The following is a 27,274-nucleotide window of genomic DNA, read 5'->3' as shown; positions in this document are numbered from 1 at the left end:
GAGACAGAGAGAGAGCGAGAGAGCGAGAGAGCGAGAGAGCGAGAGAGAGAGAGAGAGAGAGAGAGAGAGAGAAGGAGAGAGTCAGGCTGGAGGAGCCAAAACATTTACTCCTATCCTCCTTTTCCTCACTCACTCATTTAGCTAATTGGCTTCCTCTCAGAGACCAGTGAAGCTGAAGTTCCCTTCTGGCTTCAGAGTGTTCAGACCCACAATGAAAGACCTTTGTCTCCCTACATCTCTCTCTGCCTGTCTAAGGATGGGAGGATAGGCCCTGTGGCTAAATAAGTTAGAAACCTGAAGAGCCTTTAACTTCCTGCATGGGTAAAGAGACTGAAGATGTTGCAGGCCCGTCTCACTGTCTTTACATTACATGATTCATCTGAAATAACCTCTTCCATCTCGTCCTACAACCTTAAAGCTTATCTTCATCTTAGAGACATAACTACAGTTGAAGACCTAAAGTATTTATGCAGAGGTCAAATACTGTCCCTAAAGAGGCCTATAGGATGTGTCTCAGAGGTCAAATACTGTCCCTAAAGAGGCCTATAGGATGCATCTCAGAGGTCAAATACTGTCCCTAAAGAGGCCTATAGGATGTGTCTCAGAGGTCAAATACTGTCCCTAAAGAGGCCTATAGGATGTGTCTCAGAGGTCAAATACTGTCCCTAAAGAGGCCTATAGGATGCATCTCAGAGGTCAAATACTGTCCCTAAAGAGGCCTATAGGATGTGTCTCAGAGGTCAAATACTGTCCCTAAAGAGGCCTATAGGATGTGTCTCAGAGGTCAAATACTGTCCCTAAAGAGGCCTATAGGATGTGTCTCTCCCTATTTGTGTAAGAGAGCTCCTGGGACTGTGATGTCGTCTCGTCCTAGATTGGGCCCCACCCCTCAAACGCTGACAAGCCCTGTGGGGTCAGGAACAATGTTCTCATCATAATTAAATGTTCCTGCTTTTCTCTGCAGAGGGGGAGAGAGGGGGTGGTTGTTTGACAATTATGGAAACCAACAATGCAGAAAGCCGAGCCCAGCTAGCCGAGGCATAAATTAATACTGTTCCAACCCCCATCGCTCCTCCCCCTCCTCATTCTCAAGTCGATTAATGAATTTCAAAATAAAAATGAAAGGGCATTAGGCTGTGCAATTGTGTAACCCCCCCCTTTCTAACACTCCCACCCCCAATTTTCCTCTGCAAACCCTGAAATGAGGTGGCCATTACTGGGAGGCCCACTGAGTCATGAGTCATGACAGGCTGCCTCAGCCTGTCTCCTGATATACCACAGCCTGTCTCTCTCCTACACTGCCCTGATATACCACAGCCTGTCTCTCTCTCTCCTACACTACCCTGATATACCACAGCCTGTCTCTCTCCTACACTGCCCTGATATACCACATCCTGTCTGTCTGTCTGTCTCCTACACTGTACTGATATAGCACATCCTGTCTGTCTGTCTGTCTGTCTGTCTGCTACACTGCCCTGATATACCATAGCCTGTCTCTCTCCTATACTGCCCTGATATACCACATCCTGTCTCTCTCCTACACTGCCCTGATATACCACATCCTGTCTGTCTGTCTCCTACACTGCCCTGATATACCACATCCTGTCTCTCTCCTACACTGCCCTGATATACCACATCCTGTCTCTCTCCTACACTGCCCTGATATACCACATCCTGTCTGTCTGTCTGTCTCCTACACTGTACTGATATAGCACATCCTGTCTGTCTGTCTGTCTGCTACACTGCCCTGATATACCATAGCCTGTCTCTCTCCTATACTGCCCTGATATACCACATCCTGTCTCTCTCCTACACTGCCCTGATATACCACATCCTGTCTGTCTGTCTCCTACACTGCCCTGATATACCACATCCTGTCTCTCTCCTACACTGCCCTGATATACCACATCCTGTCTCTCTCCTACACTGCCCTGATATACCACATCCTGTCTGTCTCTTACACTGCCCTGATATACCACATCCTGTCTCTCTCCTATACTGCCCTGATATACCACATCCTGTCTGTCTCCTATACATCTCTGATATTTATTTTATTTATTTTTATTTCACCTTTATTTAACCAGGTAGGCTAGTTGAGAACAAGTTCTCATTTGCAACTGCGACCTGGCCAAGATAAAGCATAGCAGTGTGAACAGACAACACAGAGTTACACATGGAGTAAACAATAAACAAGTCAATAACATGGTAGAAAAAAGAGAATCTATATACAATGTGTGCAAAAGGCATGAGGTAGGCAATAAATCGAATAATTACAATTTAGCAGATTAACACTGGAGTGATAAATCATCAGATGATCATGTGCAAGAAGAGATACTGGTACTGGTGTGCAAAAGAGCAGAAAAGTAAATAAATAAAAGCAGTATGGGGGGTGAGGTAGGTAAATTGGGTGGGTAGTTTACAGATGGACTATGTACAGCTGCAGCGATCGGTTAGCTGCTCGGATAGCAGATTTTTAAAGTTGTTGAGGGAGATAAAAGTCTCCAACTTCAGAGATTTTTGCAATTCGTTCCAGTCGCAGGCAGCAGAGAACTGGAACGAAAGGCGTCCAAATGAGGTTTTAGCTTTAGGGATGATCAGTGAGATACACCTGCTGGAGCGCGTGCTGCGGGTGGGTGTAGCCATCGTGACCAGTGAACTGAGATAAGGCGGCACTTTACCTAGCATAGCCTTGTAGATGACCTGGAGCCAGTGGGTCTGACGACGAACATGTAGCGAGGGCCAGCCGACTAGGGCATACAGGTCGCAGTGGTGGGTCGTATAAGGTGCTTTAGTAACAAAACGAATGGCACTGTGATAAACTGCATCCAGTTTGCTGAGTAGAGTGTTGGAAGCTATTTTGTAGATGACATCGCCGAAGTCGAGGATCGGCAGGATAGTCAGTTTTACTAGGGTAAGTTTGGCGGCGTGAGTGAAGGAGGCTTTGTTGCGGAATAGAAAGCCGATTCTTGATTTGATTTTGGATTGGAGATGTTTGATATGAGTCTGGAAGGAGAGTTTGCAGTCTAGCCAGACACCTAGGTACTTATAGATGTCCACATATTCTAGGTCGGAACCGTCCAGGGTGGTGATGCTAGTCGGGCGTGCGGGTGCAGGCAGCGAACGGTTGAAAAGCATGCATTTGGTTTTACTAGCGTTTAAGAGCAGTTGGAGGCCACGGAAGGAGTGTTGTATGGCATTGAAGCTCGTTTGGAGGTTAGATAGCACAGTGTCCAAGGAAGGGCCGGAAGTATATAGAATGGTGTCGTCTGCGTAGAGGTGGATCAGGGAATCGCCCGCAGCAAGAGCAACATCATTGATGTATACAGAGAAAAGAGTCGGCCCGAGAATTGAACCCTGTGGTACCCCCATAGAGACTGCCAGAGGACCGGACAACATGCCCTCCGATTTGACACACTGAACTCTGTCTGCAAAGTAGTTGGTGAACCAGGCAAGGCAGTCATTAGAAAAACCGAGGCTACTGAGTCTGCCGATAAGAATATGGTGATTGACAGAGTCGAAAGCCTTGGCCAGGTCGATGAAGACGGCTGCACAGTAATGTCTTTTATCGATGGCGGTTATGATGTCGTTTAGTACCTTGAGCGTGGCTGAGGTGCACCCGTGACCGGCTCGGAAACCGGATTGCACAGCGGAGAAGGTACGGTGGGATTCGAGATGGTCAGTGATCTGTTTGTTGACTTGGCTTTCGAAGACCTTAGATAGGCAGGGCAGGATGGATATAGGTCTGTAACAGTTTGGGTCCAGGGTGTCTCCCCCTTTGAAGAGGGGGATGACCGCGGCAGCTTTCCAATCCTTGGGGATCTCAGATGATACGAAGGAGAGGTTGAACAGGCTGGTAATAGGGGGTGCGACAATGGCGGCGGACAGTTTCAGAAATAGGGGGTCCAGATTGTCAAGCCCAGCTGATTTGTATGGGTCCAGGTTTTCCAGCTCTTTCAGAACATCTGCTATCTGGATTTGGGTAAAGGAGAAGCTGGGGAGGCTTGGGCGAGTAGCAGCGGGGGGGGCGGGGCTGTTGGCCAAGGTTGGAGTCGCCAGGAAGAAGGCATGGCCAGCCATTGAGAAATGCTTGTTGAAGTCTTCGATTATCACGGATTTATCGGTGGTGACCGTGTTACCTAGCCTCAGTGCAGTGGGCAGCTGGGAGGAGGTGCTCTTGTTCTCCATGGACTTTACAGTATCCCAGAACTTTTTGGAGTTAGAGCTACAGGATGCGAATTTCTGCTTGAAAAAGCTGGCCTTTGCTTTCCTGACTGACTGCGTGTATTGGTTCAGGAATCCGGTGATGTGGTAGATTGTAGGACTGCCGGGGTGTTAAGCATATCCCAGTTTAGGTCACCTAACAGAACAAACTCGGAAGCTAGATGGGGAGCGATCAATTCACAGATGGTGTTCAGGGCACAGCTGGGAGCTGAGGGGGGTCGGTAGCAGGCGGCAACAGTGAGAGACTTATTTCTGGAGAGATTAATTTTTAAAATTAGAAGTTCGAACTGTTTGGGCATAGACCTGGAAAGTATGACAGAACTTTGCAGGCTATCTCTGCAGTAGATTGCAACTCCTCCCCCTTTGGCAGTTCTATCTTGACGGAAAGTGTTATAGTTGGGTATGGAAATCTCAGAATTTTTGGTGGCCTTCCTAAGCCAGGATTCGGACACGGCAAGGACATCAGGATTGGCAGAGTGTGCTAAAGCGGTGAGTAAGGCAAACTTAGGGAGGAGGCTTCTGATGTTGACATGCATGAGGCCAAGGCTTTTTCGATCGCAGAAGTCAACAAATGAGGGTGACTGGGGACATGCAGGGCCTGGGTTTACCTCCACATCACCCGAGGAACAGAGGAGTAGTAGGATGAGGGTGCGGCTAAAGGCTATCAAAACTGGTCGCCTAGAGCGTTGGGGACAAAGAATAAAAGGAGCAGATTTATGGGCGTGGTAGAATAGATTCTGGGCATAATGTGCAGACAGGGGTATGGAGGGGCGCGGGTACAGCGGAGGCAAGCCCAGGCACTGGGTGATGATAAGAGAGGTTGTATCTCTGGACATGCTGGTCTCAATGGGTGAGGTCACCGCATGTGTTGGGGGTGGGACAAAGGGGGTATCAGAGGTACGGAGAGTGGAACTACAGGGTCCATTGCAAACCAAAACAATGACAATGAAAACTAGCCTGAACAACAGTATGCAAGGCATATTGATATTTGAGAGAGACATACAATAAGGCATAAAGTGATTGCAGGTCTTGATTGGGAGAGCTAGCTAAAACAACAGGTAAGATAACAGCAGCAATAACAGGGTGCTAGTCTGACACAGCAACAACAGGTAAAAATGGCGATGACTAGGCAGAGAGGGTCGGATTAACTACACACAGATCCTGAGTTAAAGCACAGAGCCGACAGATAAGACACAAATAAACAGAATGGAGTACCGTGAATTAATGGACAGTCAAGCATGCATCAGCTATGTAGCCAAGTGATCATAGTGTCCAGGGGGCAGCCGTAGATGGAGCAGAGGAGGCCTCCACTAAGCTAGCACGCGGCGTGTAAAGTTAGTAGCCCGGGGGGTGGTCTGCTCAGACGGAGGGGGTCTGCTCAGACGTGGTTGTGTCGACAGAGAATCCAAGCCAGATGGCGATGGCGAAAGAGAGGTTGTGAATTGTAGAATAGTGTTTGCTAACTGGTGCTAGCTTCGTGGCAGTGGCACTAGCTCTTCAGCTAGCCGGCAGATGGGCCTAGCTCGAGGCTAGCTCAAGGCTAACTGGTGCTTGCTTCGGGACAGAGGTGTTAGCCAGTAGTAGCCACTCGGTTGCAGCTAGCTAGCTGTGATGATACGGTGTAATTGTCCAGAGCTTGCGTCAGGAATCCGGTGATGTGGTAGAGAAAAAGCAGTCCTATATGCTCTGGGTTGATATCGCGCTTGCAGCTAGCCGGCAGATGGGCCTAGCTCGAGGCTAGCTCAAGGCTAACTGGTGCTTGCTTCGGGACAGAGGTGTTAGCCAGTAGTAGCCACTCGGTTGCAGCTAGCTAGCTGTGATGATACGGTGTAATTGTCCAGAGCTTGCGTCAGGAATCCGGTGATGTGGTAGAGAAAAAGCATTCCTATATGCTCTGGGTTGATATCGCGCTGCAGCTAGCCGGCAGATGGGCCTAGCTCGAGGCTAGCTCAAGGCTAACTGGTGCTTGCTTCGGGACAGAGGTGTTAGCCAGTAGTAGCCACTCGGTTGCAGCTAGCTAGCTGTGATAATACGGTGTAATTGTCCAGAGCTTGCGTCAGGAATCCGGTGATGTGGTAGAGAAAAAGCAGTCCTATATGCTCTGGGTTGATATCGCGCTTGCAGACTGGCAGGTATCGGCCCGGTATTGAAGCTGGCTGTGTCCGAGTTAAGGGCGAAGACCGCGGCAGTGGCTAACTGACTACTAGCTAGTAGCTAGTTATCTGGCTAGCTTCTGATTGTGGTTACGGTTCTAAAGTATATAAAAAATAGCAGGTCCGTACCACATTGGGTGAGGCGGAATGTAGGAATGTATATTCAGTTCCTAGATGGAAAGTGAAATTAAAATAAATACGAAATGTATACGAAAAATACGAATACTATTTACACGGGACAAGACAGGACAAAGACACATCCGACTGCTACGCCATCTTGGATTACATATACCACAGCCTGTGTCTGTCTGTCTGTCTCCTATACGTCTCTGATATAGCGCAGTCTGAATTGAAACCTGTCCGGCAGTGTGAGAAGGCCCTTGGTTAGATTTGATATGTGTATCACAACATAAGATATCTGTTAACCTGAGATATCTCAAAGGGAAATGGCACTCACACACACACACTGATGTATAATACACATCGGCCTTTATTTTATATACTCTTTCAGGCACACACGCAGGGACACACACTCACACACTCCGTCGCCCCGCCACTCGTAGTAATCACACCACTGCTCTGAGCTACAGGGGAGAGCGAGAGAGAGAGCAAAGAGAGAGAGTGGTGCTGTCGTCGGGGCAATTTGTGAACTCTGACATGGCCAATCTTTAACAGCACAACAATACACACCCAAATATGATATAGACCCTTCACCAATTCCAGGCAGTACAGAGGAAAGGCAGCACTAAAAACATGTGGATGGACCAGGGCTTAGGCCCAGGCCCTGCAAGAGTAACCCAAGAGAGAGAGGGTGTATGTGGGGTTGGGGTGGGTCTGCAATGAGGGGGGAGGATGCGTCTGGGAAAAGGAGAGGGGGAAGGAGGGGTGAGGCTCAGGAAACAGAAATTAAAAGCCTTAAATGTCAGTGCACACAGTATTGCTTGGTGAAACAGGTCATTACTCCCTGTAGTATTACCACCATTTTACAGCATTAATAACCTGGAAAAAAGTGAAGCAATTGTTCACGTCTCAATAAATAAATATTTATTTCTTATTGAACAAGTACATAATATAAAAGGGGGGGGGGGGTTGGCCAATGGAATATAGGGAACTCTTCCTGCTGTTGATTATGATGCCTGTTGCTGTCCATCACATACAGTAAAAACCATGAGCCACGAGTTAAGTTGGAGACTGCTGAAGCACAGGGGGGAAAGTCACAAGGCACCACACACACACACACACACCGTGCCGTCGATGACACCAGAGAGAGCGCATGCTCCAGGATGCTCTGTGTGACTAAAGTGTCTTGGCAGTGAGAGGGGGACGGGAGGGAAGGAGGAAAGTACACATGGACATGAGGCGCAAACATGTCCACTGAGACAGGTCAAAGGGCAAAGATGGAGACAGCTGGACATTGTGGAGTGGAAGACTGCCATCTTGGGTGTGTGAATTATCTCCATCATCGTGGGTTAACCAGTCAGTTAGTTAGTTACCTTCCCAGTTACTCTCTCCATCATGGTGGGTTAACCAGTCAGTTAGTTAGTTACCTTCCCAGTTACTGTTACTCTCTCCATCATGGTGGGTTAACCAGTCAGTTAGTTAGTTACCTTCCCAGTTACTGATACTCTCTCCATCATGGTGGGTTAACCAGTCAGTTAGTTAGTTACCTTCCCAGTTACTGTTACTCTCTCCATCATGGTGGGTTAACAAGTCAGTTAGTTAGTTACCTTCCCAGTTGCTGTTACTCTCTCCATCATGGTGGGTTAACCAGTCAGTTAGTTAGTTACCTTCCCAGTTGCTGATACTCTCTCCATAGCGGTGGGTTAACCAGTCAGTTAGTTAGTTACTTTCCCAGTTACTGTTACTCTCTCCATCATGGTGGGTTAACCAGTCAGTTAGTTAGTTACCTTCCCAGTTGCTGTTACTCTCTCCATCATGGTGGGTTAACCAGTCAGTTAGTTAGTTACCTTCCCAGTTGCTGTTACTCTCTCCATCATGGTGGGTTAACCAGTCAGTTAGTTAGTTACCTTCCCAGTTGCTGATACTCTCTCCGTCATGGTGGGTTAACCAGTCAGTTAGTTAGTTACCTTCCCAATTGCTGATACTCTCTCCATCATGGTGGGTTAACCAGTCAGTTAGTTAGTTACCTTCCCAGTTGCTGTTACTCTCTCCATCATGGTGGGTTAACCAGTCAGTTAGTTAGTTACCTTCCCAGTTGCTGTTACTCTCTCCATCATGGTGGGTTAACCAGTCAGTTAGTTAGTTACCTTCCCAGTTACTGTTACTCTCTCCATCATGGTGGGTTAACCAGTCAGTTAGTTAGTTACCTTCCCAGTTGCTGATACTCTCTCCATCATGGTGGGTTAACCAGTCAGTTAGTTAGTTACCTTCCCAGTTACTGATACTCTCTCCATCATGGTGGGTTAACCAGTCAGTTAGTTAGTTACCTTCCCAGTTGCTGATACTCTCTCCGTCATGGTGGGTTAACCAGTCAGTTAGTTAGTTACCTTCCCAATTGCTGATACTCTCTCCATCATGGTGGGTTAACCAGTCAGTTAGTTAGTTACCTTCCCAGTTGCTGTTACTCTCTCCATCATGGTGGGTTAACCAGTCAGTTAGTTAGTTACCTTCCCAGTTGCTGTTACTCTCTCCATCATGGTGGGTTAACCAGTCAGTTAGTTAGTTACCTTCCCAGTTACTGTTACTCTCTCCATCATGGTGGGTTAACCAGTCAGTTAGTTAGTTACCTTCCCAGTTGCTGATACTCTCTCCGTCATGGTGGGTTAACCAGTCAGTTAGTTAGTTACCTTCCCAGTTACTGATACTCTCTCCATCATGGTGGGTTAACCAGTCAGTTAGTTAGTTACCTTCCCAGTTGCTGATACTCTCTCCGTCATGGTGGGTTAACCAGTCAGTTAGTTAGTTACCTTCCCAATTGCTGATACTCTCTCCATCATGGTGGGTTAACCAGTCAGTTAGTTAGTTACCTTCCCAGTTACTGTTACTCTCTCCATCATGGTGGGTTAACCAGTCAGTTAGTTAGTTACCTTCCCAGTTGCTGATACTCTCTCCATCATGGTGGGTTAACCAGTCAGTTAGTTAGTTACCTTCCCAGTTGCTGATACTCTCTCCATCATGGTGGGTTAACAACCAGCAGCACTAGAGGGGGAGGAGTCAGGTGTAGTCAACCAGCAGCACTAGAGGGGGAAGGAGTCAGGTGTAATCAACCAGCAGCACTAGAGGGGGAAGGAGTCAGGTGTAATCAACCAGCAGCACTAGAGGGGGAGGAGTCAGGTGTAATCAACCAGCAGCACTAGAGGGGGAGGAGTCAGCTGTAATCAACCAGCAGCACTAGAGGGGGAGGAGTCAGCTGTAATCAACCAGCAGCACTAGAGGAGGAGTCAGCTGTAATCAACCAGCAGCACTAGAGGGAGAGGAGTCAGGTGTAATCAACCAGCAGCACTAGAGGGGGAGGAGTCAGGTGTAATCAACCAGCAGCACTAGAGGAGGAGTCAGGTGTAATCAACCAGCAACACTAGAGGAGGAGTCAGCTGTAATCAACCAGCAGCACTAGAGGAGGAGTCAGCTGTAATCAACCAGCAGCACTAGAGGGAGAGGAGTCAGGTGTAATCAACCAGCAGCACTAGAGGGGGAGGAGTCAGGTGTAATCAACCAGCAGCACTAGAGGAGGAGTCAGGTGTAATCAACCAGCAACACTAGAGGAGGAGTCAGCTGTAATCAACCAGCAACACTAGAGGAGGAGTCAGCTGTAATCAACCAGCAGCACTAGAGGAGGAGTCAGGTGTAATCAACCAGCAACACTAGAGGAGGAGTCAGGTGTAATCAACCAGCAACACTAGAGGAGTCAGCTGTAATCAACCAGCAACACTAGAGGAGGAGTCAGGTGTAATCAACCAGCAACACTAGAGGAGGAGTCAGGTGTAATCAACCAGCAACACTAGAGGAGTCAGCTGTAATCAACCAGCAACACTAGAGGAGTCAGGTGTAATCAACCAGCAACACTAGAGGAGGAGTCAGGTGTAATCAACCAGCAACACTAGAGGAGGAGTCAGGTGTAATCAACCAGCAACACTAGAGGAGGAGTCATGGGCTGGGCATGGACTTGTGTGGGAGGGGCTAAGGTGAGTTGCAGTGACAAATCACAAGTCAGCAGTAGAAGCAACACAGGAACAGCTGAAGCTGAACAGTACTGCCTTAACATCATTCACAGAGACTTCTAATTTACCATGACAACCTGGCAGTGGCATGTGCACAGAATGGAAACTCAAAAAATATACAGAACAAGTCAAATAGAACTGGTTTAAAAAATAGATGTAAAACAAATCCAAGCTAAGAAAAGGTTATCAGAGGGGGGCAGAGGGGTAAAATGTTCCTCTCTCCCACTGAAGGTGTTCAGGTCCTAGACTATGTGACCTCTGCTTTCACCTTCTATAATGAGGTACATACTCCACTCTAAATACACACTTATTCCCCCTCGCGTCTCGCCCCTGAACCCTCACAGCCCCCCCCCCCCCCCCCCCGACGCTACTGTTATTTTCCCAACATCCCCCGAGGCTACGAAGAACATTTGCTACACAACGATATCAGAAGAGAAAGTACATGTATTTACCGGTCCCCCACAACAGCACAGGAAAAGGGAACATTCCGGTAATGGGTGTGTGAGGTTTAAATGTTAGACTGCTTGTACGAGCCTCGGCCTTATTGTCCTTCAAGGCGCTATTTTCCCACACAGGAATCTGGAGCAATCACAAAGAAATACCCCAATATATGTTCAAGTAATTTATATCTGCACCCACACACTGCAGTGTGTGTGTGTGTGTGTGTGTGTGTGTGTTTGACGTCTAAAATATTTGGGTCCTTTGTACTTCGTGTCCTTTGTACATCCAACGAATGATGGTCTTCTGCATGGGAAAGACCACCTGGGACCTTTAACAAGTTGACCTTTAGTGTCACACCTGCTGTACCTCTATGGCTACAAAGTGACCTTAATTATCTTCCATTTTAGGGAAATGGCCAAAGCGTTTCAGCAGACCCACCTACCCTCTAAGGGCTAAATGATAGATGCATCAAGATGCTTCAGTCACAACCCAGACCACACCCACTTCTGCTCTCTTTAACGACCTGTGTGGAATGAATCCCCCAATCACACAGTCTGCTATCTAATCACCTGATCCTTTGATCGCATACCAGATCATAGAGAGCGTTTTGTCCTGACTGACTAACATCCATCTCCTCTCCAGGAATGCCTCTTTCTCACTCCAGGAGGGAGGGACCTGCAGCTGGTCTGCTGCGCTGTGTGAGGCCCCATCTCCACCTCCCATCTCAAAGGGGCCAAAGGGGCGCTTTCATGATCCCTGTCTCCCATCTGAGGCGGGCCACAGGGAGGCTTTCATGTCCCCAGTCTTGAATCTGAGGGACAACTTTGGTATCTCCAGCAGGCTCGCGGTCAGATCACCTTTCAAAGGTCCCGCGCAGCGAGGAGCCGGAACCCGCGCTGTAGTGTATGTAACCAGGGGGTGCTAGGTAACGAACTAACGAGGTGCTCTTACAGAGAGGCAGTTAATTGTGGGGCTGTGATCGACGGAGCACACAGGGAAGGAGTGATACACCTGATGCAGGTGGCTGTGAAAGAGAGGAAAGGGGGGAGGAGAGGGATGGAGGGGTAGAGATTAGGGGGTCTCCACGCGTCAAGCATGTGGGGGGAGGGGGGGGGGTGGCAGGAAGAAAGGAAGAGGATGAGTGGCGTCTTTGTTTTAGGTAGAGAGGGAGAAGAGAGGGAGGGAGGAAGGGAGAGAGGGAGAAGAGACGGGGGGAGGGAGAAAAGATGGAGGGAGCAAGTAGCTTTTCATTAGAAATAAAAGGATTCCCTGTTTTAGCCATATAGGAATCCTGCTGTTTCCTCACAACCTTAAATGGATACTTCAGGATGTTGGCAATGAAGCCCTTTATCTACTTCCCCAGAGTCCAATGAAGTCGTGGATACCATTTTTAGGTGCCTGCGTGCAGTTTGAAGGACGTTGCTAACTAGCGTTAGCACAATGACTGGAAGTCTATGGTAACCGCTAGCATGCTAGTAGATACCATAGACTTCCAGGCATTGCGTTAACTGAAGTATCCCTTTCAGTATCCCATCCTGAAGTATCCCTTTCAGTTCACACACACACACACACACGAGTGTGCATGCACATGCACACACGGAAAGCAGGGTGAGTATAATGTAATATCAGACAATTAACACAATTGTAGATTTTTTTATGTAAATTTACTAACATCTGAAGGAGAAAGAAAACAGAAGAAAAGAGAAATAGAAAACAGAGAGCGACATGGAGATGGAGACCAGATAGATGAAAGAGAGAGAGAGAGGAAAGAGAGACATGGAGAGAAGGAGAGACGAGAGAGGAAAGAGACCAGGAGAGACGAAAGAGAGACAAGGAGAGACGAGAGAGAGACATGGAAAGAGGAGAGAGAGAGCGAGAGGAAAGAGACATGGTGAGATGAAGGAGAGATGAGAGAGAGACATGGAGGAGAGAGAGATGAGAGGGAGAGAGACACCAAGGAGAGAGACATGGAGAGAGGAGAGATATGGAGAGAGGAGAGAGACATGGAGAGAGAGAGAGAGAGAGAGAGACATGGAGAGAGAGAGATGGAGATAGGAAAGAGAGAGACATGGAGGAAAGAGAGAGACATGGAGAGATAGTCAGAGTGACGTATAACCTCACGGTGGCCCTACCTGGTCTAAAGGAGAAGGAGCGGTGAGGGTGCCGACGGACCAGTGTGGAGCAGAGGGCGGCGCGCCACGGCCCCTCACCTCATGAATAACGGGTGTGTGTGACAGGCTGATACTTCATCTGGGTGGTGGTGTGACAGGCGTAGAGAGGCCCCACGCTGTCGCGTGGTGCTTAATGGCTAAATTGGGAGACTGTTACTAATCGCTTATTGAATAATGAAAGTGCCACAGCTGATAAAAGATTTCAATACGGTGGATTATTTATAATATTTCACTTAAGTGCCCCGCTGACGAATGGGGCGAAGGGGCTGCACAGAGGCCGGCTGGCTGGGGGAGCGTCTCACAATGTTCGGCCTTCGGGAAAAGTGTGCTGGGTTGGGGGTGTGAAGGAAGCATGCTCCACCTAAAACATTTTTTGAATAAAGTGTGTAACACAAGGAATTCATCCACAATGAGTAACGATTACTTGGCTATATACACAGGGTACCAGTACCGAGCCAATGATAACTTGGTTATATACACAGGGTACCAGTAGGGAGTCAATGTGCAGGGGTACGAGGTAATTGAGGTAGATATGTATATATAGGTAGAGAAAGTGACTAGACAACAGGATGATATAAACTGTAACAGCAGCGTATGATGAGTCAAAAGAGTTTGTATAAAATTGGTCAATGCAGATAGTTAAATAGTTAACCAATAGCTACCCAGATTAAATATTTAGCCATCTTATGGCTTGGGGGTAGAAGCTGTTCAGGGTCCTGTTGGATCCAGACTTGGTGCATCGGTACCGCTTGCCGGATGCCAAGCAGTTGCCATATCAAGAGGTGATGCAGCCAGTCAAGATGCTCTCAATGGTGCAGCTTGTAGAACCTTTTGAGGATCTGAGGGCCTATGCAGAATCTTTTCAGCCTCCTGAGGGGGAAGAGGCGTTGTTGTGCTCTCTTCATGGACCATGATAATTCCATAGTGATGTGGACACAAGGAACTTCAAGCTCGTCAAGCCCGTCAGGAAATCCAGGATCCAGTTGCAGAGGGAGGTGTTTGGGTCCTTAGCATAGTGATGAGCTTGGAGTGGACTATGGTGTTGAACGCTGAGCTGTAGTCAATGAATAGCATTCTCACGTAGGTGTTCCTTTTGTCCAGGTGAGAAAGGACAGTGTGGAGTGTAATAGAAATTGCATTATCTCTGGATCTGTTGGGGCGGTATGCAAATTGGAATGGGTTCATGGTGTCTGGGATGATGGTTTGATGTGAGCCATGACCAGCCTTTCAGCGCATATCATGGCTACAGATGTGAATGCTACAGGGCAATAGTCATTTAGACTGGTTACCTTGGTGTTCTTGAGTACAAGGACTATGGTGGCCTGCTTGAAACATGAAGGTAAGTTTAGACACTTGCCAGATGGTCAGCGAATGCTCTGAGTACCTGTCCTGGTAATCCACCTGACCCTGCGAATGCTCCGAGTACCTGTCCTGGTAATCCACCTGACCCTGCGGCCTTGTGAATGCTCCGAGTACCTGTCCTGGTAATCCACCTGAACCTGCGGCCTTGTGAATGCTAACCTGTTTAAAGTAGGGATGCACCGATATGACATTTTTGGCCAATACCGATATCTGATATTTTCCTTGCCAAAACAAAACCGATATCTGATATTTTCCTTGTCAAAACCAAACAATACCGATATCTGCTATTTTCCTTGCCAAAACAAAACTATACTTAAATTTTTTTGCGGACTTTTAAGCATTCTAGCACAGTTAAATAGTTGAAACACACACTGGCCAAAAAGTTATTTTGTTGGCATTTACGTATGTCCCCATTACCAGTAAAACATAATCAAAACCTATTTTGTTGTTCACTTGTTCAGTCGTTTCAGTCTCAACAGGATTTCATCATATATGTCAAGCAGTGAAGTTTCAGCTCTGTCTGTCCGTGGCCTCTCTTCCTCGGTGCGCACTGTCACTGTGTCCGTTTCTATCTTGTCCAGCTGTGTCTAACATTTCAGGTAAATCCTAATTCTTGTCTGCATCGAAGTAGCGGTCCTTGTACCTAGCATCGAGCATGGTGGCAACACAGTAGAGGCTCCGAGAAAATGCCACCGAATCGCGAGTTGACAGCCTCTTGTAGAGTACTTTTGCAAGTTTTAACCCCACGGTCTATGTTGGCAGTTTTGTTGAGCAGCCGTTTCAATGCCATGACAGAGGGTATCACGTCTGCTGCAGACGCAGTTGATGAGCTTATTTCTCCAGTCAGTTGTTCGAATGGAGCTAGGAGTTCATGTGTTCATGTTTCCAAGTTTCAAACATGTTCTCAAATGCCATTGAAACGGCAGCAGCGGTATGACAACCAGCACATTCATGAGCATGAAATACGACTTTCCTCAGTACGAAATCCTCGTTGACGCACTGTGCTGTCAGACTCAGCATGCTCATGGGGCTGACATCGCTGGTCCAAATGTCAGTCGTGAAGCTAATAGCAGTACATAGCAAGTAGCTCCATAGCAAGTAGCTCATGGATGTTGATTTCAACAATACTGTGTAACTACGGTAGGGCAACATCTGAAAAATAGCGCCTACCGGGGTTTGAGGTGCTCGACCAGTGGGCGAAAGCCAACATCACCCACGACAAAGAATGGTTGATTGTCAAGGGCAATGAATTCCATTATCTTGGCGTTAATGGATTTCGCCTTTTGAGTTGTCTCGCTGAAATGTTCTTACTCTTTCAAATGACTGCTCGACTTGAACTTGTTTAGTTGTTGGAAGTGTACACTTAGTATTTTTCTGCTTTTGCTCTGTGTAGCACTGTATTTTTTGTTGCGTCATTACGTCATATACCAATGTTATATAGGTATGCACGTCAGCGTTGACACCCGTTTTGCACATCAGCGTTAAACTAGAAATCGGACCGATGCCGATGTTGGTATTTCTAGCTAATATCGGCCGATATTCATCCATCCCTAGTTTAAAGGTGTTACTTCAATTACGGAGAGCGTGGTCACACAGTCATCCGGAACAGCTGGTGCACTCATGGTTTAGTGTTGCTTGCCTCGAAGTGAGCATAGAAGGTATTTAGCTCGTTTGATGAAAACTCTCTTGGTAAATAGTATGGTCTACAGCTTATCATGTGGTATTCTAACTCAGGCGAGCAGAACCTCGAGACTTCCTTAATATTAGAGATTGCGCACCAGCTGTTGATAAGAGACACCACCTCCCCTGAGCTTCCCTGATGCCACTGCTCTGTTCTGCCGCTGTATAGAAAAACAACCTTGATTTATATTTACCATGTCCTTGTTCAGCCACGACTCAGAGAAACATAGGATATTACAGTTCTTCAGATCAGGTTGACAGGATAGTCTCGAACGGCGCTCATCCAGTTTATTCTCCAGTGATTGCACGTTCGCCAATAGCACAGCGGGTAGAGGTGGTTTATCCACTCTCCGATATAGTCTCGTCATGTATCCTGCACGCCGGCCTCTACAGCGCCTGTCTCCTCCTCCTTCGTGTCTGGGCTTTGGTGCCTGGTCCGGGATGATCAATATAAGTTTCACCTCGTCCAAATCAAGGTTAGCGATAGCTGTTCTGATGTCCAGAAGCTCTTTTACGGTCATAGGAAACGATTGTGAAAATATTAAATACAAAAAACTACTGCTACTACTGCCAGTCCCATTCTAACTATGAAGGAGATTGGACAAATATTAAAGCAGTTTCAAGAGTGAAGATATGAACCAGTCGCTGGACGCCTTTGGTAGTTTCATAAAGCACGCTGGGTGCTACAATGATTTCCAACGGTGTCAGGACACTCACCTCAGATAAACACACATGAGCAGCACTCATAGTAATTTCAATTAATACATTTCCTACATTCAAAATAGCCTGTTTGCAAGCTAGGTGAAATATATTACACATTCAGCCCCCTACATTATAATGTCCCATTCCCAGTAATGTCTATCTGCTCCAGTATTCCTCCCAGTCCCAGCCAGCCAGCCAGCCAGCCAGCCAGCCAGCCAGCCAAGCAGGCAGGAGAGGAGATGGAGTGACCCCAGACAGGGACAGAAGACAGGCACTTGTCTTGTCAGCCACGTGATTCCCTCTGATGGAAGTGCTACACATTACATCACACATCTGCTACCAACTCTGCATCTGTTCCCCTCCCATTCACAATGGTGGGTGACATTTTGTGTGTGTGTGTGTGTGTGTGTGTGTGTGTGTGTGTATGTGCGCATGAGTGAGGATGCATCAGTGTGTTTGATACCCCAAGACAGTGTATTTGAGCCTATAAACCTGTGTATCCACAAGTAAACGTGTGTGTTTAAGAGCAATCCATTCAGTACCATTCATTGTGACAGAGTACTATGTCATGTTTACTATTAGCAGTGCTGAAAACACACATCTGACTGACAGACAGAAAGAAAGAGAGGAGGAATGGAGGGATGAGAGAAAAGAATGGAGAACCCCCTTCCACAAGCAGAGTAATGTCAGGGGGCTCGTGGGAAGACATGGCTGCGTTTCCCATACCTGTTCCTACGGCAACATACGGTGCCTTATCATATTCAAATGCCTTGTTTCATTAATTTAATGTACCATTTATTTATCTGGTTTAATATCATTGGAATAAAATCTCTTTAAAAGAGTTACCTGGTCCAAGACAGCTAAAGGGTAAGACAAGTCAGATATTAAGCCATCGTTGACAATCATTAGTTATCGAAAATCAATAGGTTAATCATAGTTTTGTACTTCCTAGGTTTGTTGCTCCATTCTTTTCCAGACGCATTCATTCAATAGCAGAGCAGCTTAGCACCTAGGACCCAGTTAGTGTATAGCCTAGGTGTTCGTTAGCTAGGGGGAGCGTTTTAGCGAGCGGACCAGGGCTGGAAAACGGAGAGGGGAGGGGAGATGGCGTTACCTTCCGCAGTACCAGAGAGGCCGTCGGCTTTGAAGTTGCTGGTGCTCTTCTTCCGCCGGTGCTTCTTGCGGTTGGCGTGCGGCGAGGGGGGCGGGTCCATCTTAGGGCTGGTGGTGTTGGAGATGGAGGGGCTGGAGCACACAGACTCTCCCAGACCCGTGTCTACAGGGAAAGAGACAGACCGTTAGATAATACTGCTTCTCGACAACAAGAAGATGGAAGCAATGAAGGACCAGAAATACTTTTGAAAATATGTTGAGTACGCAAGAGTAAACAGCAACTAGGGCTGTGAAGGTCATTGAATAACCGTGTAACTGACGGTTATGGATGAAGACTGTCATGAAAATGCTATGCTAGACGCGGGGGTGTTCAGCTCTATAGACTACGCTAGACGCGGGGGTGTTCAGCTCTATAGACTACGCTAGACGCGGGGGTGTTCAGCTCTATAGACTACGCTAGACGCGGGGGTGTTCAGCTCTATAGACTACGCTAGACGCGGGGGTGTTCAGCTCTATAGACTACGCTAGACGCGGGGGTGTTCAGCTCTATAGACTACGCTAGACGCGGGGGTGTTCAGCTCTATAGACTACGCTAGACGCGGGGGTGTTCAGCTCTATAGACTACGCTAGACGCGGGGGTGTTCAGCTCTATAGACTACGCTAGACGCGGGGGTGTTCAGCTCTATAGACTACGCTAGACGCGGGGGTGTTCAGCTCTATAGACTACGCTAGACGCGGGGGTGTTCAGCTCTATAGACTACGCTAGACGCGGGGGTGTTCAGCTCTATAGACTACGCTAGACCCGGGGGTGTTCAGCTCTATAGACTACGCTAGAAGCGGGGGTGTTCAGCTCTATAGACTACGCTAGACGCGGGGGTGTTCAGCTCTATAGACTACGCTAGACGCGGGGGTGTTCAGCTCTATAGACTATGCTAGACGCGGGGGTGTTCAGCTCTATAGACTACGCTAGACGCGGGGGTGTTCAGCTCTATAGACTACGCTAGACGCGGGGGTGTTCAGCTCTATAGACTACGCTAGACGCGGGGGTGTTCAGCTCTATAGACTACGCTAGACGCGGGGGTGTTCAGCTCTATAGACTACGCTAGACGCGGGGGTGTTCAGCTCTATAGACTATGCTAGACGCGGGGGTGTTCAGCTCTATAGACTACGCTAGACGCGGGGGTGTTCAGCTCTATAGACTACGCTAGACGCGGGGGTGTTCAGCTCTATAGACTACGCTAGACGCGGGGGTGTTCAGCTCTATAGACTACGCTAGACGCGGGGGTGTTCAGCTCTATAGACTATGCTAGACGCGGGGGTGTTCAGCTCTATAGACTATGCTAGACGCGGGGGTGTTCAGCTCTATAGACTATGCTAGACGCGGGGGTGTTCAGCTCTATAGACTATGCTAGACGCGGGGGTGTTCAGCTCTATAGACTATGCTAGACGCGGGGGTGTTCAGCTCTATAGACTACGCTAGACGCGGGGGTGTTCAGCTCTATAGACTATGCTAGACGCGGGGGTGTTCAGCTCTATAGACTACGCTAGACGCGGGGGTGTTCAGCTCTATAGACTATGGCACTTTGATGTGTTGACTTTCTTTTATTCAATGCACGTTTTCATTGCTTGCTAGTAAATAAATAAATATGTCTTTTACATTTTGGGGGATGTGTCTGACTATTCATTCATTATTCAACAGCAGTGGACAATGTTGTTCTGGCTCTGAGGCCTATAATGCGCTAATGTTGTCAAACGGACAACTGGCCAATCCTCTCCAACCTGGCATGGTACAGTATCATTTGATACAGAATATTTTCTTAATTTATAGACTAATCAACGCTGATCAGGGCCGGTCCTGGTCCATAGCCCGCCCTCGGCGAGACCAAAAAGAATGAACGCCCTTCCTATCCCCGCTAAGTAGAATAGTAGCCTGGGCTATACAGAGACGGCCCACAATGCTCTTATGAATGCACGTGGTAGCCTACTGTTTGTAAAACAGGCAATTTACCGTTTATCCCTGTCATTTAGTTACATTAATTTCTGTTAATGGATGTATTAATTATAGTAATTTACCATTATCATTCTCAGAGTGGAAACGTTGTTAGCAGAGCTCACAACCTGCTACACTTGTGAGAAACAAGTTGTGGTTTATTTCATACCATCATTTACACGCTCCATGTGAGCAATGAGCATGTGTCTGGTTTCTCTGTCCTGTTAATGTTGACAGACTGCACGCCCCTGAGCATGCATAGAAAAACCTGGCCTGCTTCTCGCAAACGTTCAATGAAGGAAAGGGCCCATTTGGGGATGTCTGATTTCTGATAGTCTTAACTCACCAACACTAGCTGAGCTTCTTCACCTCCCGAGTGGCGCAGCGGTCTAAGGCACTGCATCGCAGTGATAGAGGTGATAGAGGTGTCACTACAGAGCCGGGTTCGATCCCAGGCTGTGTTGCAGCAGGCTGCGACCGGGAGACCCATGAGTCGGCACACAATTGGCCAAGCGTCGTCCGGGTTAGGGGAGGGTTTGGTCGACTGCGATGTCCTTGTCCCATCACGCTCTAGCGACTCCTTGTGGCGGGCCGGGCGCATGCACGCTGACTTCAGTCGCCGGCTGTACGGTGTTTCCTCCGACACATTGGTGCGGCTGGCTTCCGGGTTAAGCGAGCAGTGTGTCAAGAAGCAGTGCGGCTTGGCAGGGTCGTGTTTCGGAGGATGCATGGTTCTCAACCTTCGGCACCCCCGAGTCCGTAGGAGAGTTGCAACGATGGGACAAGACTAACTACCAATTGGAGATCACAAAATTGGGGAGAAAAAGGAGTGAGCTTCCTCACCTCACACTGCAAGCCAACGAAGTCCACATTTATTTATTTTTTTACAATCCAATTATTATAATAGTACCTCACAGTATTTGAAAGATCTTTCCAACACTCTCCCCCTTGATAATCAGCATTAGTGAAAATTAGACTATGGACATGTTGCGTGTATTTGTTTCAATTGTAATGATTGTCAATTTCATACCATATCACAGATGTCCCTTCATACTTTCCTTGTCAATTCATTATCTTGTGTGTGGCTGTGTCCAGCTAGGGAAGCAGTAATACAGGGTCTGAGTGTGGCTGTGTCCAGCTAGGGAAGCAGTAATACAGGAGCTGAGTGTGGCTGTGTCCAGCTAGGGAAGCAGTAACACAGGGTCTGAGTGTGGATGTGTCCAGCTAGGGAAGCAGTAATACAGGAGCTGAGTGTGGATGTGTCCAGCTAGGGAAGCAGTAATACAGGGTCTGAGTGTGGCTGTGTCCAGCTAGGGAAGCAGTAACACAGGAACTGAGTGTGGAAGTGTCCAGCTAGGGAAGCAGTAATACAGGGTCTGAGTGTGGCTGTGTCCAGCTAGGGAAGCAGTAATACAGGGTCTGAGTGTGGAAGTGTCCAGCTAGGGAAGCAGTAACACAGGGTCTGAGTGTGGATGTGTCCAGCTAGGGAAGCAGTAACACAGGGTCTGAGTATGGATGTGTCCAGCTAGGGAAGCAGTAACACAGGGTCTGAGTGTGGATGTGTCCAGCTAGGGAAGCAGTAATACAGGGTCTGAGTGTGGCTGTGTCCAGCTAGGGAAGCAGTAATACAGGAGCTGAGTGTGGATGTGTCCAGCTAGGGAAGCAGTAATACAGGGGCTGAGTGTGGATGTGTCCAGCTAGGGAAGCAGTAATACAGGGTCTGAGTGTGGATGTGTCCAGCTAGGGAAGCAGTAATACAGGGGCTGAGTGTAGATGTGTCCAGCTAGGGAAGCAGTAATACAGGAGCTGAGTGTGGATGTGTCCAGCTAGGGAAGCAGTAATACAGGGGCTGAGTGTGGATGTGTCCAGCTAGGGAAGCAGTAATACAGGGTCTGAGTGTGGATGTGTCCAGCCAGGGAAGCAGTAATACAGGGTCTGAGTGTGGATGTGTCCAGCTAGGGAAGCAGTAATACAGGAGCTGAGTGTGGATGTGTCCAGCTAGGGAAGCAGTAATACAGGGTCTGAGTGTGGATGTGTCCAGCTCTATGGAGCCATTCATAGCAGTCAGTGGATGAAGCTGCCATTCATTTGGCTGGCCCAGGATATCAGGCTAGGAGGCCACGAGACGCTTCACTTTTCATGCGCTGAGCTGACAGCTGTGACTTGCGGCGGAATAAAATAACATTCAGTTCCCATCAATATCAGCGTGGGCGGCGGGACTGATGTGGACAGTGGGGTTGGGGGGGAGGGGCCGCTGGCACGGAGCGAGCTCCTATCACACTGATGTAGCGCCTGCTGCCCAGAACAGAACAGACAGCCTCAAGGACAGACATAACTTATTGGACTATCGTTTAGTCTCAGCTCAAGTGGAAAACGTGACAACTTATCTCTGCTGACAAGATGCCATCCCGGAGCGCACAATTAACCGCCCGGGATTAACAGCCCTCACATCTGCAGCCCCTCCTCCCTCTCCTCACCCGCATCTCCCCCCATCCCAGCCTCCCCCTCCTCTCTCTACATCACTACCTTCACATATCACACTATCCCCTCCCTCCCTCCCTCCCTCGCAGCATCCCCCATCTCTCTCTACAATCATCCCTCCACTGGCGCCCTCAGTATCTGTTGTTAACAGTCTTCCTTGTTCTTTTTCTGTGAGCCAGCCTCTCTCTCGCTCTTCTCCTTCAAACTCTGGTATAAAGAGAGGCTCATTGAGACACTGTATCCTGAAACCTGACGACATGCATGTTGTGCTCTTTGATAGGGTGATAACATAGTTGCTCACAATGTAAAGAGCTTTGTGATTTCTGTCTGTAAATGAAAAGCGCTCTACAAATTAAATGTGTTATTATCATGAACAGTAAATGCATAATAATATCCCAGCCGTGTGTGTGAAGCGGTCATCAATAGTTACCACAGCCACAAAGTCATAATTCTGGCTAAACCCCACCCATGACAATTTCTCTTCTTAAAATCTGATTTGAAACCAAACCTTAAACACACTGCTAACCTTATACCTAAGCTTAAATTAAGACCAACAAGCTATTTTGGTGGCTGTGGTAACTAGTGACAACAGCGTGAAGCTGACCAACTCTGAGTGAGGATAGCAAACAGGAAGTGGAGGTAAAGTGACTTCCTGTCTGTCGGCTACTTTACGGTAGAAGATCAGAGGATGGCCGTGCAGCTCCTGAGGCATGGAATTCCACAGCCTGGTCTGCCAAATCAAAGACACCTGCTGCTGCCCCTCCCCCCACACACACAATGGGCTCTTTCACAGGGCCACCGCAACGCACACAAACTCTAAATACGTTTCTTCCTGTTTACAGTTTTGGAAAATACACAGGACCACAGGCGAAAGGTTCAGATAATTGAAATGCTGAGATTTGCTGACAGGGCCGTCATTTTAAAGCCTATCACCCAATCAAGCTAGGAGAGGCAGTAGAGACTATTGTTAGCCACTGTAAGAGACTTGGACAGGGAAAAGCAGGGAACAGGGTTGCTCCTGCGTGTGCATTCCTGAGCTGAAGGAGGAAGATGCCATGCCAGGGACATCCCCCCCAGCCACGGAGGACTGAAAATAGGAACACTATGTTAGTCAGAGGGTTGGAGGTTGGAGCTCAGCGAAGCGACTGTGGGCCTCGACCAGCTCAGCCCAGCGAGCCATTAGCCCCACAGCAAGCTGCCTGAGTAGGGAGGAACGCTAGCTTGCTCCCCTTTCCCCCTTGTCCCTGGTTGATCCCCCCCGGCTCCTACAGACCTGGAGGCGTCTAGGGAACAACAGCCTCCTAATGAAACAGACACTCATTAGTATTACTGCTCCCATTGTTCCATCATTAAGGGGAAACGGCAACTCAATGCAGAGAGGATAAAGGGGGCGTGTTGACTGAGAGTAGCTAACAGACTAGAGGCCATCGATGTCATAACCATCCAATATTTATTTAACTGGAGAAAGGAGACATATCCACACACTAACAACCCTGCAGCTGTCCTCTCCCGTCCTCACCTCTACTTACTGGCTACACGGCTTCTAGTGTGTGGATGTCTTCATCTCTTCTCTCATTCTCCAATAGGACTCATTACTGTCTGTGGAGTACTAGGTCCCTCCTCCAATAGGACTCATTACTGTCTGTGGAGCACTAGGTCCCTCCTCCAATAGGACTCATTACTGTCTGTGGAGCACTAGGTCCCTCCTCCAGTAGGACTCATTACTGTCTGTGGAGCACTAGGTCCCTCCTCCAATAGGACTCATTACTGTCTGTGGAGCACTAGGTCCCTCCTCCAATAGGACTCATTACTGTCTGTGGAGCACTAGGTCCCTCCTCCAATAGGACTCATTACTGTCTGTGGAGCACTAGGTCCCTCCTCCAATAGGACTCATTACTGTCTGTGGAGCACTAGGTCCCTCCTCCAGTAGGACTCATTACTGTCTGTGGAGCACTAGGTCCCTCCTCCAATAGGACTCATTACTGTCTGTGGAGCACTAGGTCCCTCCTCCAATAGGACTCATTACTGTCTGTGGAGCACTAGGTCCCTCCTCCAATAGGACTCATTACTGTCTGTGGAGCACTAGGTCCCTCCTCCAGTAGGACTCATTACTGTCTGTGGAGCACTAGGTCCCTCCTCCAATAGGACTCATTACTGTCTGTGGAGCACTAGGTCCCTCCTCCAATAGGACTCATTACTGTCTGTGGAGCACTAGGTCCCTCCTCCAATAGGACTCATTACTGTCTGTGGAGCACTAGGTCCCTCCTCCAATAGGACTCATTACTGTCTGTGGAGCACTAGGTCCCTCCTCCAGTAGGACTCATTACTGTCTGTGGAGCACTAGGTCCCTCCTCCAATAGGACTCATTACTGTCTGTGGAGCACTAGGTCCCTCCTCCAATAGGACTCATTACTGTCTGTGGAGTACTAGGTCCCTCCAATAAGACTCATTACTGTCTGTGGCGCGCTAGGTCCCTCCTCCAATAGGACTCATTACTGTCTGTGGAGCACTAGGTCCCTCCTCCAATAGGACTCATTACTGTCTGTGGAGCACTAGGTCCCTCCTCCAGTAGGACTCATTACTGTCTGTGGAGCACTAGGTCCCTCCTCCAATAGGACTCATTACTGTCTGTGGAGCACTAGGTCCCTCCTCCAATAGGACTCATTACTGTCTGTGGAGCACTAGGTCCCTCCTCCAATAGGACTCATTACTGTCTGTGGAGCACTAGGTCCCTCCTCCAATAGGACTCATTACTGTCTGTGGAGTACTAGGTCCCTCCTCCAATAGGACTCATTACTGTCTGTGGAGCACTAGGTCCCTCCTCCAATAGGACTCATTACTGTCTGTGGAGCACTAGGTCCCTCCTCCAATAGGACTCATTACTGTCTGTGGAGCACTAGGTCCCTCCTCCAATAGGACTCATTACTGTCTGTGGAGCACTAGGTCCCTCCTTCAATAGGACTCATTACTGTCTGTGGCGCACTAGGTCCCTCCTCCAATAGGACTCATTACTGTCTGTGGAGTACTAGGTCCCTCCTCCAATAGGACTCATTACTGTCTGTGGAGTACTAGGTCCCTCCTCCAATAGGACTCATTACTGTCTGTGGAGCACTAGATCCCTTCTCCAATAGGACTCATTACTGTCTGTGGAGTACTAGGTCCCTCCTCCAATAGGACTCATTACTGTCTGTGGAGCACTAGGTCCCTCCTCCAATAGGACTCATTACTGACTGTGGAGTACTAGGTCCCTCCTCCAATAGGACTCATTACTGTCTGTGGAGTACTAGGTCCCTCCTCCAATAGGACTCATTACTGTCTGTGGAGCACTAGATCCCTCCTCCAATAGGACTCATTACTGTCTGTGAAGCACTAGGTCCCTCCTCCAATAGGACTCATTACTGTCTGTGGATCACTAGGTCCCTCCTCCAATAGGACTCATTACTGTCTGTGGAGTACTAGGTCCCTCCTCCAATAGGACTCATTACTGTCTGTGGAGTACTAGGTCCCTCCTCCAATAGGACTCATTACTGTCTGTGGAGCACTAGGTCCCTCCTCCAATAGGACTCATTACTGTCTGTGGAGCACTAGGTCCCTCCTCCAATAGGACTCATTACTGTCTGTGGAGCACTAGGTCCCTCCTCCGATAGGACTCATTACTGTCTGTGGAGCACTAGGTCCCTCCTCCGATAGGACTCATTACTGTCTGTGGAGCACTAGGACCCTCCTCCAATAGGACTCATTACTGTCTGTGGAGCACTAGGTCCCTCCTCCAATAGGACTCATTACTGTCTGTGGAGTACTAGGTCCCTCCTCCAATAGGACTCATTACTGTCTGTGGAGTACTAGGTCCCTCCTCCAATAGGACTCATTACTGTCTGTGGCGCGCTAGGTCCCTCCTCCAATAGGACTCATTACTGTCTGTGGAGCACTAGGTCCCTCCTCCAATAGGACTCATTACTGTCTGTGGAGCACTAGGTCCCTCCTCCAGTAGGACTCATTACTGTCTGTGGAGCACTAGGTCCCTCCTCCAATAGTACTCATTACTGTCTGTGGAGCACTAGGTCCCTCCTCCAATAGGACTCATTACTGTCTGTGGAGCACTAGGTCCCTCCTCCAATAGGACTCATTACTGTCTGTGGAGCACTAGGTCCCTCCTCCAATAGGACTCATTACTGTCTGTGAAGCACTAGATCCCTCCTCCAATAGGACTCATTACTGTCTGTGGAGCACTAGGTCCCTCCTCCAATAGGACTCATTACTGTCTGTGGAGCACTAGGTCCCTCCTCCAATAGGACGCATTACTGTCTGTGGAGCACTAGGTCCCTCCTCCAATAGGACTCATTACTGTCTGTGGAGCACTAGGTCCCTCCTCCAATAGGACTCATTACTGTCTGTGGAGCACTAGGTCCCTCCTCCAATAGGACTCATTACTGTCTGTGGAGCACTAGGTCCCTCCTCCAATAGGACTCATTACTGTCTGTGGAGCACTAGGTCCCTCCTCCAATAGGACTCATTACTGTCTGTGGAGCACTAGGTCCCTCCTCCAATAGGACTCATTACTGTCTGTGGAGTACTAGGTCCCTCCTCCAATAGGACTCATTACTGTCTGTGGAGCACTAGGTCCCTCCTCCAATAGGAGAAACGACAGGCCTAGATTGAAGGGACTTGTCTTCCTGTGAATCATCATGTCAGCAAATGAATATTATAGATGAGCAGATAGGAGAAGAGAGACAGAATATAATGTGATCTGATTAAAAACAGGCAGGTAACTAACTTACACAA

At 48.3% G+C, this 27,274-nt stretch overlaps 1 protein-coding gene across 4 annotated transcripts in view; it reads right to left on the bottom strand.

Annotated features, from left to right (window-relative positions):
- The window catches only part of LOC139532881 (arf-GAP with GTPase, ANK repeat and PH domain-containing protein 1-like), a 147,323-nt gene that overhangs the window by 50,799 nt on the left and 69,250 nt on the right, over positions 1-27,274 (bottom strand). For 3 of the 4 annotated variants that reach the window (XM_071331028.1, XM_071331029.1, XM_071331031.1), the window contains one exon: positions 18,023-18,184. In XM_071331028.1, coding sequence (XP_071187129.1) covers positions 18,023-18,184 — 162 coding nt within the window. The remainder of the gene's footprint in view (positions 1-18,022; positions 18,185-27,274) is intronic. The other variant, XM_071331030.1, reaches the window with a different exon arrangement.

Source organism: Salvelinus alpinus, chromosome 10 (genome assembly GCF_045679555.1).
Source record: "Salvelinus alpinus chromosome 10, SLU_Salpinus.1, whole genome shotgun sequence".
NCBI classification, from domain to species: Eukaryota; Metazoa; Chordata; class Actinopteri; order Salmoniformes; family Salmonidae; genus Salvelinus; species Salvelinus alpinus.
The sequence above is the reverse complement of the archived record's forward strand: the minus strand, read 5'-3'. Positions and strand labels throughout refer to the sequence as shown.